Here is a 15,668-nt window from a genome sequence, read left to right as displayed (position 1 = left end):
TTCTAGGCCTAGCACTAACCTTAACAGTAAATGGAAACCTTGACTAAACTTAACCAGTTGTAACACCATGTGTATTTAGTAGCAAAATGCATGTTGTGACCAATGTAATAAAATATGGGGGGTTTAGTTTGTGTTGTCTCCTCTTAAATTGAGCTTTTTATTTGACATGAAACGGCATGATCTTTTCATCATGTTGTTTTGAATTTGTGCATTTTACTGTCGTTTTGACTCACAAAGGGCCCTCCATCGATCTCTTTGATTGGATTTTCCTAAGACTTAATTAAGATTATTTTTTTTATATAAGAATCCTTAGGGGTCCCAATCATTTTGATACCTATCATTGAGAAAAAAAAAAAACTATTTTACTTTGAAATGTGTTTTCTCTGAGTACTACTATATTAAAAAAATATATTGATTAGTAATTCATTACTTGTGGTATTTCATACATCCTTTTTGCTTATCCAGGGTGCTAATCATTTTTTAAATGACATTTTATGTAAACAATTTGTGAATTCAACATGGCAAGATCTTTTTGTCTGTAAAATTAATAAGTGGCGGTGGAAATGCTTTTATGTGCAAATATTGAGAAAAAAATCCATCATATCGAAGTAAACCTGGAAGTCATGCAGTTACCTTCCAATGTCTCAAAGTATGCATTTCACTAGGCTACTAGTTGTGTTCATCACACAGTGATGAAATTGATTCTTCTTAAATATCAAGGGTCTTATTCTGGTGACATGTTGATTGTTTCATGACGGTTGACAAATAAAAATAATCTCTTAGATTGATCAGTGAGTTTGTAAGGGTCATTCTTTGGCGCTTTGTCTTGTTCCTTGTGATGGTTTCATTTTTGTCAGTAGTCATTTTTGGGTGATGGCCTGGAGAAATTTTGACTTTTTTGTTCTCTTACTAATTTGTAAATTAATCTAAACAGGTGGACATTATTGAGAACATGATAATTTCTTAGAATCCTGCCTGGTACTGTTAGTTCCCTTTTTCACAGGTTTCTGTTTGTTTTGACAAAGTTCTTTGACTAGCACATTGTGCAAAAGGAGGGTTCTATTGATTGAGGGATTTCTTAGATGACTTCTTCAGTTTGTGAACTCCATAGAAGTCAGCTCCGTCAGACAAAATATGTGACGAATCGACCTCTTACAGTTACTATACTGACATTAAAGCCTAATTAAAAGTTTAAAATTTAAACCATAACTATAGTTCCATCTTAATCTATATGCAAAATGAATTTGACAGATTATGGTTGTGACCATCATGGTATGAATATGGTTTGTTTAATTTGATCAAAATAGAGAATTTACCAGACCACATCTAGTCTTTCAACATAATACACAATCAGGAAGTTGAAATGGTGTTCTCGTGCCATAGCTGTCACTGCATACCTGATTAATTAAGGATTTGGAAACAAATATGAAGGTTGACCAAATCTCCGGAAAACATTTTTAGGACTCAGTTTTAAGATAAATGCTCCCAAAATCAGTGAGCTATTGCAATAAACTACATAAGATCCTTTGACAGTTAATATATTTTTTGCCAGTTTTTAAAGGTTTAAACGTTTGAAATTGTAATCCTGAGCTCAGGACAAGGCGGTTTTCTGGAATAGACTCAACATGGAAATTAATAATATTGAAAACATTTTGTAAATTTATAAAAACAAATATTCTCTCTTAAAAAGTCAACTCAATGTAACTTTTCAGAACAATCAATTGAACAAAATCTAAATGTTCAAATTATTAAAATAAAATCTCCTTGGTGGACAAGGATTATCCTGACTCTCATGAATCCCTGACAATATATACACATACCAACGTAAAATCAATACCAAATGTTCAAGATGATACCTCACATGTCTTTTTCTACTGTTGTTTATAACCTTATAAGGGGTGCAGCTTGTATTGTTAGCAGGAGTTACATTTGGATTTAGGAGTTAAGGGAGCCCAGGAAACAAGGCATTTAGGATGATAAAATGGTCCCAAAATAATCAGCATACGATTCAGAGAGCTAAGGCAATAGTAAGGTCCATTTAGACTGTTAATGTAGATTGTATATATTTTATTTTTTTTACAAATGTTACAGTAAAACATTTTCATGGGCCGGGGTTGGGGCTCGAATGTGAACGCCTGGTGGCCGGGCCTTTCCCCACGGGGTCTGGCCGGGCTCAGCCTGAAGGAGTGACGTGGGGCCGCCTGCAGGAGGGACCATAAGGGGTAGGTGCGTAGAGTATTGGGCGGCAGTCGAAGGCGGGGGCCTCGACAACCCAATCCCTGGACACGGAAACTAGTTCTAGAGACGTGGAACGTCACCTCGCTGGCGGGGAAGGAGCCTGAGATTGTGCGTGAGGTTGAGAGGTTCCAACTTTTCACCACTCTGGAGCTGCCCATGGTGAGAGGCGGTGGGCTGGTGTGGGTTTGCTTATTTATTGGACTTCTGTGCTAGTCACAGTTTGTCCATAACGAACACCATGTTCAAGCATAAGGGTGTCCATCAGTGCATGTGGCACCAGGACACCCTAGGCCGTAGGTCGATGATCGACTTTGTTGTCGTTTCATCTGACCTGCGGCCGTATGTCTTGGACACTCGGGAGAAGAGAGGGGCGGAGCTGTCAACTGATCACCACCTGGTGGTGAGTTGAATCCAATGGCGGAGGGGGAGGAAGCTGGACAGACTCAGCAGACCCAAGCGTACTGTAAGGGTCTGCTGGGAACGTCTGGCCGAGTCTCCTGTCAGAGAGATCTTTAACTCCCACCTCCAGCAGAGCTTTGATTGGATTCCGAGGGAGGCTGGAGATATTGAGTCCGAGTGGACCATGTTCTCCACCTCCATTGTCGAAGCGGTTGCTCGGAGCTGTGGCCGTAAGGTCTCCAGTGCCTGTCGAGGCGGCAATCCCCGAACCCGGTGGTGGACACCGGAAGTAAGGGATGCTGTCAAGCTGCAGAAGGAGTCCTATCAGGCCTGGTTGGCTTGTGGGACTCCTGAGGCAACTGACGGGTACCGGCAGGCCAAGCGGACTGCAGCCCGGGTGGGAGGAGTTCGTTGAGGCCATGGAGAAGGACTATTGGCTGGCCTCGAAGAGATTCTGGCAAACCGTCTGGCGTCTCAGGAGAGGAAAACAGTGCCCTTGCAACGTGGTTTACAGTGGAGGTGGGCGGCTGTTGACCTCAACTGGGGATGTCGTCGGGCGGTGGAAGGAGTACTTCAAGGATCTCCTCAATCCCTCCGTCACATCTTCCATTGAGGAAGCAGAGGATGAGGGCTCAGAGGTGGACTCGTCCATCACCCAGATGAAGTCACTGAGGTAGTCAAGAAACTCCTCGGTGGCAAGGCACCGAGGGTGGATGAGATCCGCCCTGAGTACCTCAAGTCTCTGGATGTTGTGGGGCTGTCTTGGTTGACACGCCTCTGCAGCATCGCGTGGCGGTCGGGTACAGTGCCTCTGGGATGGCAGACCGGGGTGGTGGTCCCTCCTTTTAAGAAGTAGGACCGGAGGGTGTGTTCCAACTACAGGGGGATCACACTTCTCAGTCTCCCCGGGATCTGGGCGATCCCTTAGAGATAGGGTGAGAAGCTCGGTCACCCGGGGGGAGCTCAGAGTAGAGCTGCTGCTCCTCCACATTGAGAGGAGACCCCAGGGAAGCCCTAGGACACGCTGGAGGGACTATGTCTCCCGGCTGGCCTGGGAACGCCTCGGTGTCCCCCCGGAAGAGTAGAGAAAGTGTCTGGGGAGAGGGAAGTCTGGGCATCTCTGCTTAGACAGCTGCCCCGCGACCCGGCCCCGGATAAGCGGAAGTAGATGAATTAATGAATATCTAAATCTAAATGTTACATTTATATCATCATCATCATCATTTTCTTCCGCTTATTCGGAAGGACACTTTAATAAATGTATATCTAAATGTTAAATCAGCCCGATTTGAAGCCACTGCAGTGGGCGAGGTTTCCTTGGGGATTTGAATATTTTCTAAATATTTAGCTTTACACTTTTAGATATATATTTAAGATTTAGATATAATACTTAGATATATATTTAAGATTTAGATTTAACATTTAGATATAATATAATATATATAATTTCTCTCTCAAATGTGAGGAAAATGCGCTAAATGTGAGGAAAGTGAGCTAAATGTTGAAAATGTATCAGCTAAAATTTGTTTACCAAACTTGTACATTAGGCACCCCATACTTTTGGTCACTTTTGCGGTGGAGCTGCTCTTGATGAGTAAGGACGTAGACACACTGGCCCTTATTTATCAAAAGTGCGTACACCAAATTTCCAGCGTACACCTGGCGTACACCCAAAACCACGGTGACTTTGAGATTTATCAATATGGACATTGGCGTACGGCACTCTCAAATCCTACGCCAGCTCAGGAGGTGGTGTACGCACGTTTTGAGTTAGTGCGGAAATGCGCAGGAAAAAATTCCTAACGTACTGACAAACTAAAAGATATGATATATTATGACCCACTGTAAAAAAACCACAACATAATTACAAACTTCAGTGTTTATTTTTGTGCAACATGGACTTCAAGGTTTAATTTGTGTGACTTTACCAAAGCATTTGATTTATATGTATTCCTTCAGATGCGAGCCAGTGCGATTTACATGACGTTTCAGGGTTAGGCCCGGCAGTTGCGCACGGACTGGGTTCCGTAATAAAAGGCTTTTAATGACCAAAATATAATTCAGACTGACAAAATAATAAAAATGACATTCTTGTTCTTTTAAATAATAATAGAAATAATAATAATAACGACATTCTTCTTCTAAATAACAATAAACGTCATTAATAATAAATATCATGAAATAATAAGACGAATATTACAAATTGTCATGCAATTATTAATGTGAATGAATGGTACTCCACATCACATCATCATCTTTTATTCCGCTTTTTAAACTGCAAAATGAAACAATTTTATTTATTTCTACCTCCCCGTCTCAATCTCCACGTCAGAGAAGTTTCTCTTTTTTGCCGTCTTCCGTGTGTCCATGGCGTAAAATGAGGGTGTGGGGGAAGCGGAGACTTGAATATATAGGGGCGTGTTATTCTAATGACGATCGTTTTCAGCCGCGGCATTTATCAAGGGCAGGTATTGCGTACACCTGGATTTTAAAGGTACGCACAGATTCATAAATCAGGCGGTGAGAGTAGTGTAAGCAAAATCTTACGCCAACATATACGCCCGTTTCTACGCAAGAATGATAAATGAGGGCCATTGAGAAGACTGAAGCTTGCAGTCATCTAATGGAAGTGGTAATGTAGAAGGGGCATCAGGTATCTTCACACTATCATGGGTTTTTGGCTGTGGAGGTTGATAAGACAATACATTGCCAGCTTGCATTGGCCCAAAGGCAGACTAAACCAGGGGAATGTTGGCTGGCATGTCCACGGTTGTCACATGAGGGGCAGTAAGTGGAATAAAGTTAGCATATGTTTCTGAGACCTGGAGAAGGTCCTAGTCAGGCATTTTTCCGTGGAGAGCTTTGTAGAGGGAATTTCTTCGGCATTATTGATGGCTTAAAGGGGTAAAAGCTCAGTGAACATCAAATAACATGGATTATAACATACAGATTTACAAACTCCAAATATCAAACATTCATTTGAGGTGCCTCTAACCTTACCTTATTCCATCAGCACACAAGTTAATTGGTTTCCGCTATCAATCGGACCAGGCTTCACACCCGAAAGAACAAGGAGTAACAATCTTTTGCAACAGACTTACTATTACATAGAATAACTAATGTATGGGCATTGTTTTGGGCACTGTTAAGACTCACAAGTGTTCTTGGCTTGTGCCAACGTTGTTCTGTCTCTGTGTAGCTGTGAACAGGTGGTGCAGCAAGAGTGTTGAATAGTGAGCAGTCTGGTAAAGCTGACCAAACAGATGGTTGCACATAGCACTTCCTGCAACTCAGGAGCAGTGGCTTTGAACCACTATCACTGGTACAGAGTGCTTTAACATCTATGAAGTGAACAAAAATGTTATGAAGTGCAGAAATGAAAAGCAAATGTAATTTACGACAATGTATCCAGGTTACTGATGAGGTGCACAACTCAGGCCCTCAAGGTAGGCCATAAAAACAAATTAAGCAGGTTAAAGGTTTTGTTCCTTGTTCAACAACCCTCAGTTATGTATACTCATGAGTGATACAATAAACTAATGATAAGATTAAATGTAAACACTGTCTCCTACATATGTTGACCAGAATTAAAGTGTCCTACAGAATAAGTGTTCTTAGCAATGTTGCTAGTATCTACAGTATCTATCATCTTTCCCTACTTGCTTGCTGTGCGGCTTTACACTCTTCCTCAGGAACCTGTGACAGGGAGCCTTCCCTGTCAGTGTTAGATACTGTGCAGAATATATGAAATAAATCATATTGTTAGGCATTATAGCTCGCTAGCAGAATTAAATTGCAAGCTAACACAAATACACTTTCAGCTAGATTCCCTTTAAGATAGTTAACATGAACTAGCTAAAGTCAATGTTACATTCGCTGAGTAGCTAAGTAGTTGAATGTATGATTGCAAATCTGTCATATTGCTTTGGCACTTACCTTCATAGTTGTCTAGCTTCCTATATACATCTTGTACCCGTTTTCCTTCTTGCTAGCTGGAGTCTCGGAGGTGGATTTAACTATTTGATGTACATCATTAATGTTAAGTTTAGGCAAGTCCTGGAGACACCTTGTAAAAAAGCAGCGACAGAGCTGGACATAACACTAGCAATATTTTTACTGGTTTGTAATATGCGGAACTGGAAACTGGCAGGAAGTGGGCGTGGAACGTTCGGTCATGGAACGTGCATAAGGACTATTTGAAATAATTCCAACCAAAAATAACGCAATTTAAATTCACTGATGTACGTTTTTAGGGGTACAAGCAGCAAAGCTGCGGAACCCTATTGTAATTGTTATTTTTTAAATTATTATTATTATTGTTGTTATTCCACCGTTTTTTTCAAGTTCACATACTTCCTGCTGCCGGAGGAAGTTCAAGAACTACAACCTGGTGAGGGGAACTGTTGTTCAACTCACACTTGAGGTCTGGATAGTCAGTGCAATGACTTTTTTATTTGTCCACTTTTGTGTAAGGTTTTGCATGTGGAAACAAGTGAATAGTGTAATTACAGTTCTGGGAAAGGTGTGTGTTTTTTGGGAATGACGTAAGGGTTTGGGTTTTTGTGCTACGTGACCCATCTGGATAACAAGTAGTTCGCTATTTATGATAGTTAGCACTGCATTACATCATGTGCATTATAATAATGATGTAAAAATGTTGTTCTGTTGACATATTTTGGTCTCTAACTGATTTTATAACAAGAAGTGAATACAAACTGCGCTACCAGTCCTCTGCTGCCATCTAGTGGCCGTTTGGTGTGATTACAACTATAAGAGTATTCATGAAAAAAAAATCCATATAAATTTTAATGAAACAACAAGTTTAGAATAAAACATACACATATTTATGAAAACTCAGGGTCCTATAGGTACATGTGTTTCATTTCCATTAAGTTATTTCCTACGGTCAAAATGACTGGCTTGGTTGTTCTAGTGTACAAACAACACAGCTACTCCATTATGACATGGTGTTTCTGCAACGAAGCAAAGACTCATTATCTTTGGCACCTTGTGCTTTACTTAATCTGGGATTAAAACAAGCAAAACAATCAGACATAAAAAAAGGAACAAATGCTGTATATCAAGACAGACAAGACAGTCCCAAAAGCAAACCCTGGCCCAATGGATTTGACTCTAGGTTGCCTAATACTGCTTCATCACTTTGAAGTTGACCCAAACTTGCAACAATCAATTTCTCACATCCGCTCAAACATTAGTTTATCTATTGGCCTAATTTCTTTTACGAACATGCATGAATTTATTTAAAGTGTCCATCATCCAAATTCAACCACATTTTATAACTGGAGAGAAAAACAAAACACTCAACCCCAAGAAAATAGGCTATATAAATGCCAGCATTGAATCAGCATGGTGAACCTAAACATGAAAAACTTTTAGGCTTTTGGCCTGCTTAAACACTGAACAGCCGTAACAGTCTGACCACCTGCCTAATATCGTGTAGGCCCCCTTTTGCCACCAAAACAGCCCTGGCCCATCGAAGCATGGACTCCTCTAGAATTCTGAAGGCTCTTGTCAATGTTGCTCAGATCCTTACACTTGCCCATTATTTCTGCATCTAACACATCAACTTTGAGGATAGAATGTTGCTGCCTAATATATCCCACTCACTGACAGGTGCCATAAAAACGAGATCAGATCAGTGTTATTCAGTTCACCTGCCAGTGGTCATTATTTTACGGCTGATCGGTGTGTATAGCACTTGTTAAGGGACCGAACACAAACGTATCCTTCTCAAACAATTACTTCAATAGTAATGGACCATTAGCATAGCCCCGGGAAAGAATCAGAAGCCTATTGATTTTGAAGCAGTGTCATCAGCTCGTTAACCTGTCGGGGATGCAATAATATCAGGGAAGAAGGGAAGCGCATGAAAAAATAAACCCATGCACATTGCCCACTCTACAAGCCTCTGGAGGCAGTATTGTGGTCTGGGGTTACTTCATTTGGGTAGGTCTAACTCAGCAACTTTATGTGGCAATAAAATGAAATCAGCTGAGTACCTGAATATACTGAATGACCAGGTTATCAAATCAATTAGTTTTTTTAGGAATCATTTTAGCACATGAATTGGCCACCACAGAGTCCTGACCTTAGCCACATTGAAAGTCTTTGGTTTGTGCAGGAGAAGACTTTACACAGTGGTTTGCCTCTCCAGTTGTCAATACAAGATCTCAGCCAAAAATGAATAAAAACTCTGGACGGAAATAAATGATTTGACATTGCATAATGTAGTTGAAAAAATGTCACTATGAATTCATGATGTAATCAAAGCTAAAGGCGGTCCAAAGAAATATTAGTGTGCAACTTTTTTGGGGCCAGTCAGTGTATTTCTCAAGTCCGCTCATGAAAGACATGTGAATGGCACACACCCAATCTGGTCAATTGACATAAAAGTTCCAATAAGTGCTAACAGCTGTGCGTTTAACACGATCAGATCAAGTTGCCACAGTGACTCTGGACTGCTTCGCCCCGCCCATAGGCCAATGCTTCTAGTGCAACCTACCGGCCAAAGATTAGATTTTCAAATGCTCACAACTTTTGCACAGATTGTGGTACAGACCTAAAACTGGTGTAATGTGATATGGAAATAGGTGCTGTACAACTTGAAAAGGCTGTTTTCATTTCTGCCTGATTACATTTTCCACAGTTTAGAATTTTCTGAAAAACCTACCTTTGAGAAGTGGTTCATCCTATTTCCAACAAACTTCACAAATAGCATCTGTGGATAGTGCCCATCAATAACTATGAACAATATTAGACATTTCAAACACAGCAGATGTCATATGTCAACAACTTCCCAAGTCCTACAATTTCACAGGAAGTGAAAGCATATCTCCACAACAGTTTGTCCAATTCTCACCAAATTTGATATGCATCATTGGAATGAGAAGGTAAGGACATGTGCAGTGTGTGGTGCCAATTGGACATTTGGGAGCGCTTTTCCAGAAAATCACACACTCATTAATCCTGAGCACAAACAGGCCTATACAACCTATCAGGCCTATCCTCGAATGGCGTTCTTATAACTTGGACCCTTAATTGCTGCTTGCAGCTATATTTTTTATAATAATTTATTTTTAATAATTTACGTAAAGTGTCTTCACTTGATTTTTTGACCAAAGTTAAAACCCCCAAAACACCCCCTTGCACTGCCCCTACTGGTCTGGAGCACTTCCGTTTTGCGTAACTTGAAATGTTGCTGTGTTTTGGGCTTTACTCTTTCAAATTGCCCTGATTGCACTTTTAGAATGCCATTTAGAACTGCCATTCGTACCTGCACAACAATGTATCCCACTTGTAACATACACTATACTTAATACTTGTACATTTTCTGCCCTCTGTTTGCCTTCATTGCACATTTAGTATTACCATTTGTACTGCATTAGCCTTCATTGCACATCTATACATTCTGCTTGCAATACATATACTTAATACTTTTAATACATTTTCTGCCCTCTTCTATTTACACTTCTGGTTAGATGCTAACTGCATTTCGTTGTACTGTATTTGTTCATTGATAATAACGTTTAATCTAATCTAACCTAAGAACAGACAAGGAGTATTATGAGATCTTTCAGTGTTTGTCTATGGTGAGACAAATGGGGATATTTGTAATGTTCCTCTGGATACCGGCATGTTGGGGTGTTGGGGTAGAGGGTAATTAGGAGTCAGATGGTCTCGCCAAGCAGGCTCTCAAACATAATGTTGTTGAATTAGAATTAAAAATGTGTAACTCAGAAGCAAAGTATTGGGTAAGATCAGTGGTTAAATGCAAATGGCAATAGTTGTGGGATCACCTGTGATGACACCTGTAAGATCCAGGGAAAGTTCAGGACATGAAGGTCCTCATATCTAGTGATGATGATATTGAGAGACAAGGCTTAATAGTACCTTGAAATTGATGGAGAAGCTTTAAAATTGGGGGTGTAATTACTATCAGGTGGAGATGTAAACAGTGGAACACATTTTATTTTAATGGCAGAGCTATGGGAGTGAAACGGAACGATTTATGTTGAAGTTAAGGAATAATGAGGTTGGAGAACCAAGTTTAAGTAAGGTGTAAATCTTCGTTTGATTCAGTATTTAGTTCCCTGTCTCGGTCGAAACTCCAGTCCAGTTGGTGCTTGTAATGCACGTTAAAAGTTGGCTGCCAACCGACATGTAAAACCCACAGAAGAAGGGGAAGATCGTGGCTGGAAGAAGACTATGCACAAGTAAATTAATCTATTTAGCGGAAAACATATTCATTAATTCAATTCAACCACAGTATACTTTATTTATATACATTTTTAAATAGATATTACACTAAATGCCAATGTCTTAACCAAGTCGTGGAAACGTACTCTGTAAATGTCGATGACATCATGGAACATCCGGTTGACATATTAACTATTTATCATCGCAGTTCTACAGACTCTTTTTTTTTTTAAACACGTTTGTTGATAGTAAGGGACACATTCAAACCCTGTAGCATGTAGTATAGTCTAGGGCTTGCAACTATTATTTAAATCGACTTACTAAACTAATAAAATCTGCGGACAACGGCTCAGTGAAAAATCCAATGGTTAAACGAACTTTTGGCCATTAGAGAACTCTATCCTACTCTATGCCAACAACATTCCATTGTATAAAGACGAAAAACTGTTGCGCCTTTGAAAAGTTACAATGGACTTAGTAAAAGTGTTGAGAACTGCGTTTACCTTTATATATAAGAAAGCCCAGCTGTGGGCTGTAGGTGGATGCCTTAGTGTTGTTGCACTTGGACTTGGATATCGTTTTTTCCTAAAATCGAAGAGAGTTACCCGCGTAGGCGTTGTGTCACAGCTCCTAATTCATCCATTGAAGTCGGGTAAAGCTGTTTCCGTTGCCCTAGCAGAATGTCAGCAGATTGGTTTGAAATACGGTGAACTTCGAGATAGGTTAGTGACATTTTATGCTTAATCCGAATATACTCATTGCAGTATTTTCTATGTATTGCACAGAATTGGTCTAAAAAGTTCCCTAGTTGTTGCAATAATTATTTCTCACAATTAGCTTATCATATTAAATAAACCCTGTTTTCTAACCCAAAAATAAGAAATTATATAGCAAGTTAATTTGAGGTTTGGAACATATCAGGAACATAACGTGACAGGTGTTAAATCAGTGTTTAGATTCCAATCATATTTTCAGTTCAAAATTGTCCAAAAAACATTAATTTAAAAAATAAACAATGCAACTGTGCACAAGTTAAAGTAAAATCTCCATTATTTTCCAAGAACCGTTAAATATATAGGAAATGGAAATTTTACCCAAAATATTATGTGTATTTCTTGTCATCATGCACAGTTCAGAAAATTCACGATTTAATATTTGCATCATACTGCTAAATTATCGATAATGTGAAAGAAATTCTGTTCACGAGTCACCTAGCCAAAACAAGAACTTTGCTCTTTGACCCTGGTCTTTAAAGCCATTGAATCCCTTGAGGCACCAAGCACTAGCCAACTCCACCTTTCCCACTGTTCATCTTAAAATGTCATTCAAAGAGCTTTCTGTGGCAAAATCAACATGTTTACACAATTTTTTTCTAATGTTTTGCCTTCTATACAAATGTAGGCTACAAGCCAAGCACTGCCCACTCCACCTAGAGGGGGATTTTGGGAGTTGTAGGAACTGACTCAATGTGCTTTTGGGAAAATCAGGACTGATCATAACATTCAAAACTTGATATCTACACTACTAGTCAAAAGTTTTAGAACGCCTACACTTTTTTTGTTTTTATTGAAATTCTCACAGTTTAAGGTCTTAAATGGGTGCAACAATAACACAACTTGTCGCCTTGTGGTCTTCACTGACGGAACAAGGTGCAGAATAGTATTGCCTAATCCAGGATGGTTTAGGTTGGGATGGATAGTACTGGCACTGTAAAAAGCGATTATGAGGAGATTACAAGTCATGCTAACTAAAAGACGGACTGGTGAGAAAGCTTAAAAGGGGGGAATATCTCATGTAGATACATTTCATAGAAATATATCATTTGAAACATTAACTGCAGATGTCTACTAGTCTTTTTTGCTTGTGTTTGTGCAAGTATTACAGTAAAAACATACATACATATTACTTGCTTTACATTTTGCCCAAGAAAAGTCCATAAGACCTACACTTTAAGGGTCATAATGGACCATCAGTCTTCCTTTGTAAATTGCCTTTTTCTCACCATTATAATAACAATATACTACTGTTCCAACACTGCTTTTATGCAGAGGGTTTGTACCGTAATTGCCCGTTTATAACCCGCACCTTGTATACATCGCACCATTAATTTTATTGTGTTTTGTGTTTATACAAACCTGAATATTAACTGCACACACATATAAACCACATTTGACCGGATAATTATGACTCGTACATACACTGTACATTAATAGTAAACATCTGTCGTAGGGCGCTACTAAAAATAATTAGTTGAAAAATTTTATATATTTTTGAAAACCCTGTAATGCCAATTGTATCATGTTTTCTACATGAGTTTCTGAGACCTCTCGTCGTTAAGCAATCATCGGTGAAAAAGTTTGCCAGTGGAAACTTTTAAAAAAAAGAGAAGAACCAGGCTCGGAGGGGTGACCAGTCCTCTTCTGGCTGTGCCGGGTGAACATTTTAAGATTAAGTTAGTCATAATTAGTAAATGCATTTGGTCTCTGTCCAGAGTCTATAAAAATCCAGGTCTATAAATCCAGGTCAGAAGCATGACCAGATGGACAAGGACAGGGATAACCGGGTGGAGCGGGCGGGGGGGTAGTTATCAGACTAGCAACTGGAATCGCCAGGTACCGTCTTGATCTGCAACACAGCCAGGATGACTTTGGACAGTGGCAGCAAAGAGTCTTTAGAGCCTGGTACTCGGGAGGTGTGGGCCCAGAGGTGTATCAGCCATGTATTAACCACTGTGGTTGAAAATGTTTTCAAAATCATAACAGGCAATTATGGTATATAATCAACAGAATTGGGGCACTTGTAAGAATTCCCTGCTTAATTTATTTAAATTGCTGCTGAACAACTGTATGTTTTTAGCTTATAATTTTTTTTCCCTGAAAAAGGCCCTTTTTTATAACTCAAAAATTTACATAATTTTCCAGTTTTTAGTAACCAACACTTTTTTTCTACCACTGGCAATTTACAGCTGATCTTTGTACCATTTAATTTACTTCTGACCTTTGTACCATAAATACAAAGGACTTGGAACTGCTTAAATTTGGGGGTGTTCTAAAACTATTGACCGGTAGTTAACATATACATGCTTAATAAAGAGACATCTGTTACAAAAAACAAAGTCTACTGACATTCAAGTAACTAAGCTATAGGCTAACTATTTGTCGCATTGGTGGACAAAGATCTATTTTTGTCCATTGGTGACAGAGTTCAGTTATTGTCAACACATTTTGAGAGTGAGGATGTTTGTGAACATGACTTGAAAGAACTAAAAAGCATTGATTGAAAAAAGTAGTCACTGGAACACAAGACAAGACAAACCTGTCACATTTACAGTAAAAAAAAAACATCTGAAAAAAACATTTAAATTAATGATTTCCCAAACAATATTTTTTTTGTAGCATACATATTCAGTGTTTGTAAGTATAATAACCAGCAATGTTGTAGAAATTTCTTTGGGATACATTAGCGGCCAATTAATTTATCTGGCTTTTCTGTGAACCTAAATATGCTTCTGTAGATTTTACTTCTTGGGTGTTAATGATAAACAGTGTTTGAACTTTAACCTCTGTTTTGATCCAGGCACAGTGTTTGAACTTTAACCTCTGTTTTGATCCAGGCACTGGATGGTAATAACTGAGGATGGCCACATGGTGACAGGGAGGCAGGAGCCTCGTCTGGTACTTGTGTCATTGACCAGTGAGGGGGGACAGATGTGTTTGAATGGACCTGACATGGAGAAGCTCAGGTTCCCCCTAATTCAGCCCGAGAACCCCATTATCGATTGCAGGGTGTTTAGCAGCGACATCCAAGGCAGGGACTGTGGTGACGAAGTGTCTAGATGGCTAACCCGTTGCCTAGTTTCGGAGAAAACCTTTCGAATGGTGCACTATGAGCCCCACATGAAGCCCAGAAAGCCGGCAGAGACAGAGTTTCTCTATCCTCAAAGTGAAAAGGTTGCATATCCCGACAGTGGTGCAGTGATGTTGCTGTCTGAAGCGTCTGTGAAAGACCTGAGCAGCAGGTTGGAAAACGATGTCACGGTTGCACGATTCCGACCAAACATTGTTGTTAGCGGTTGCGACGCATTCGATGAGGATTCCTGGGACGACATCCAGATTGGCAACGTGCAGATGCGCCGCGTGATGGCGTGTGGAAGGTGCATCTTCACCACAGTCGACCCTGAAACAGGAGTCATGAGCAGGAAACAGCCACTGGAAATGCTGAAAAGCTACAGAATGTGTGACGAAGCCGAGAAACATATCTATAAGACAGCGCCGCTGTTTGGACAGATGTTTTCCATCAGCAAGGACGGTATCCTCCAGGTCGGTGATGTAGTGTACAAGATAAGCCACTGAGATGGATGGAAGATGCCAGAGTCTCAGCATGTTTGTGCCAATTTATGTTAATGTTTTTTTGGGTCAGGGAAGTGGTTTAAAATAAAGACCTTTTGCTGTTAGACCACTAGGTTGCATGCTGCAGCAGAACATGTCCACTAGACCGCCAGTCCTCCCTAGGCGACACATTGGTCAATTTATTGTCATATTCAGCATTACAAAGACAATGTGGTGGGCCCAAGCAGATCTGGAACCAGGCTATGGAAGAAATGCTTAAGTGAATCAGTTCATAGCCTTTCTTGTAACCAGATTAAGATGAATACATGTTGTATAATTTCAAATTCACACTGACAATGTAACCATATGTCTACACTTTTCTGAGCATCAAGAACAGATGAAAAAAATTAAAATAAAGCTTTATTTGAACATGAAGATTTTATATGTACATCCTTATTTGTTGTTATTTGTTGTTTTTCTTGGCAC

The 15,668-nt window shown here is 39.8% G+C and overlaps 1 protein-coding gene across 3 annotated transcripts; it reads left to right on the top strand.

The window, feature by feature from the left end:
• The first annotated feature begins 9,483 nt into the window (after nt 1-9,483).
• LOC105030263 (mitochondrial amidoxime-reducing component 1-like) lies at nt 9,484-15,617 on the top strand. 3 transcript variants are annotated; one of them, XM_010904013.5, is made up of 2 exons: nt 9,484-9,548; nt 14,468-15,617. In XM_010904013.5, the coding sequence occupies exons 1-2, from the start codon at nt 9,541-9,543 to the stop codon at nt 15,204-15,206; spliced, it is 747 nt and encodes a 248-aa protein (XP_010902315.2). In that variant the 5' UTR covers nt 9,484-9,540; the 3' UTR covers nt 15,207-15,617.
• Nucleotides 15,618-15,668: the final 51 nt, after the last annotated feature.

Source organism: Esox lucius, chromosome 5 (assembly GCF_011004845.1).
Source record: "Esox lucius isolate fEsoLuc1 chromosome 5, fEsoLuc1.pri, whole genome shotgun sequence".
Classification (NCBI taxonomy): Eukaryota; Metazoa; Chordata; class Actinopteri; order Esociformes; family Esocidae; genus Esox; species Esox lucius.
This window is presented reverse-complemented; position numbering and strand designations above follow the sequence as displayed.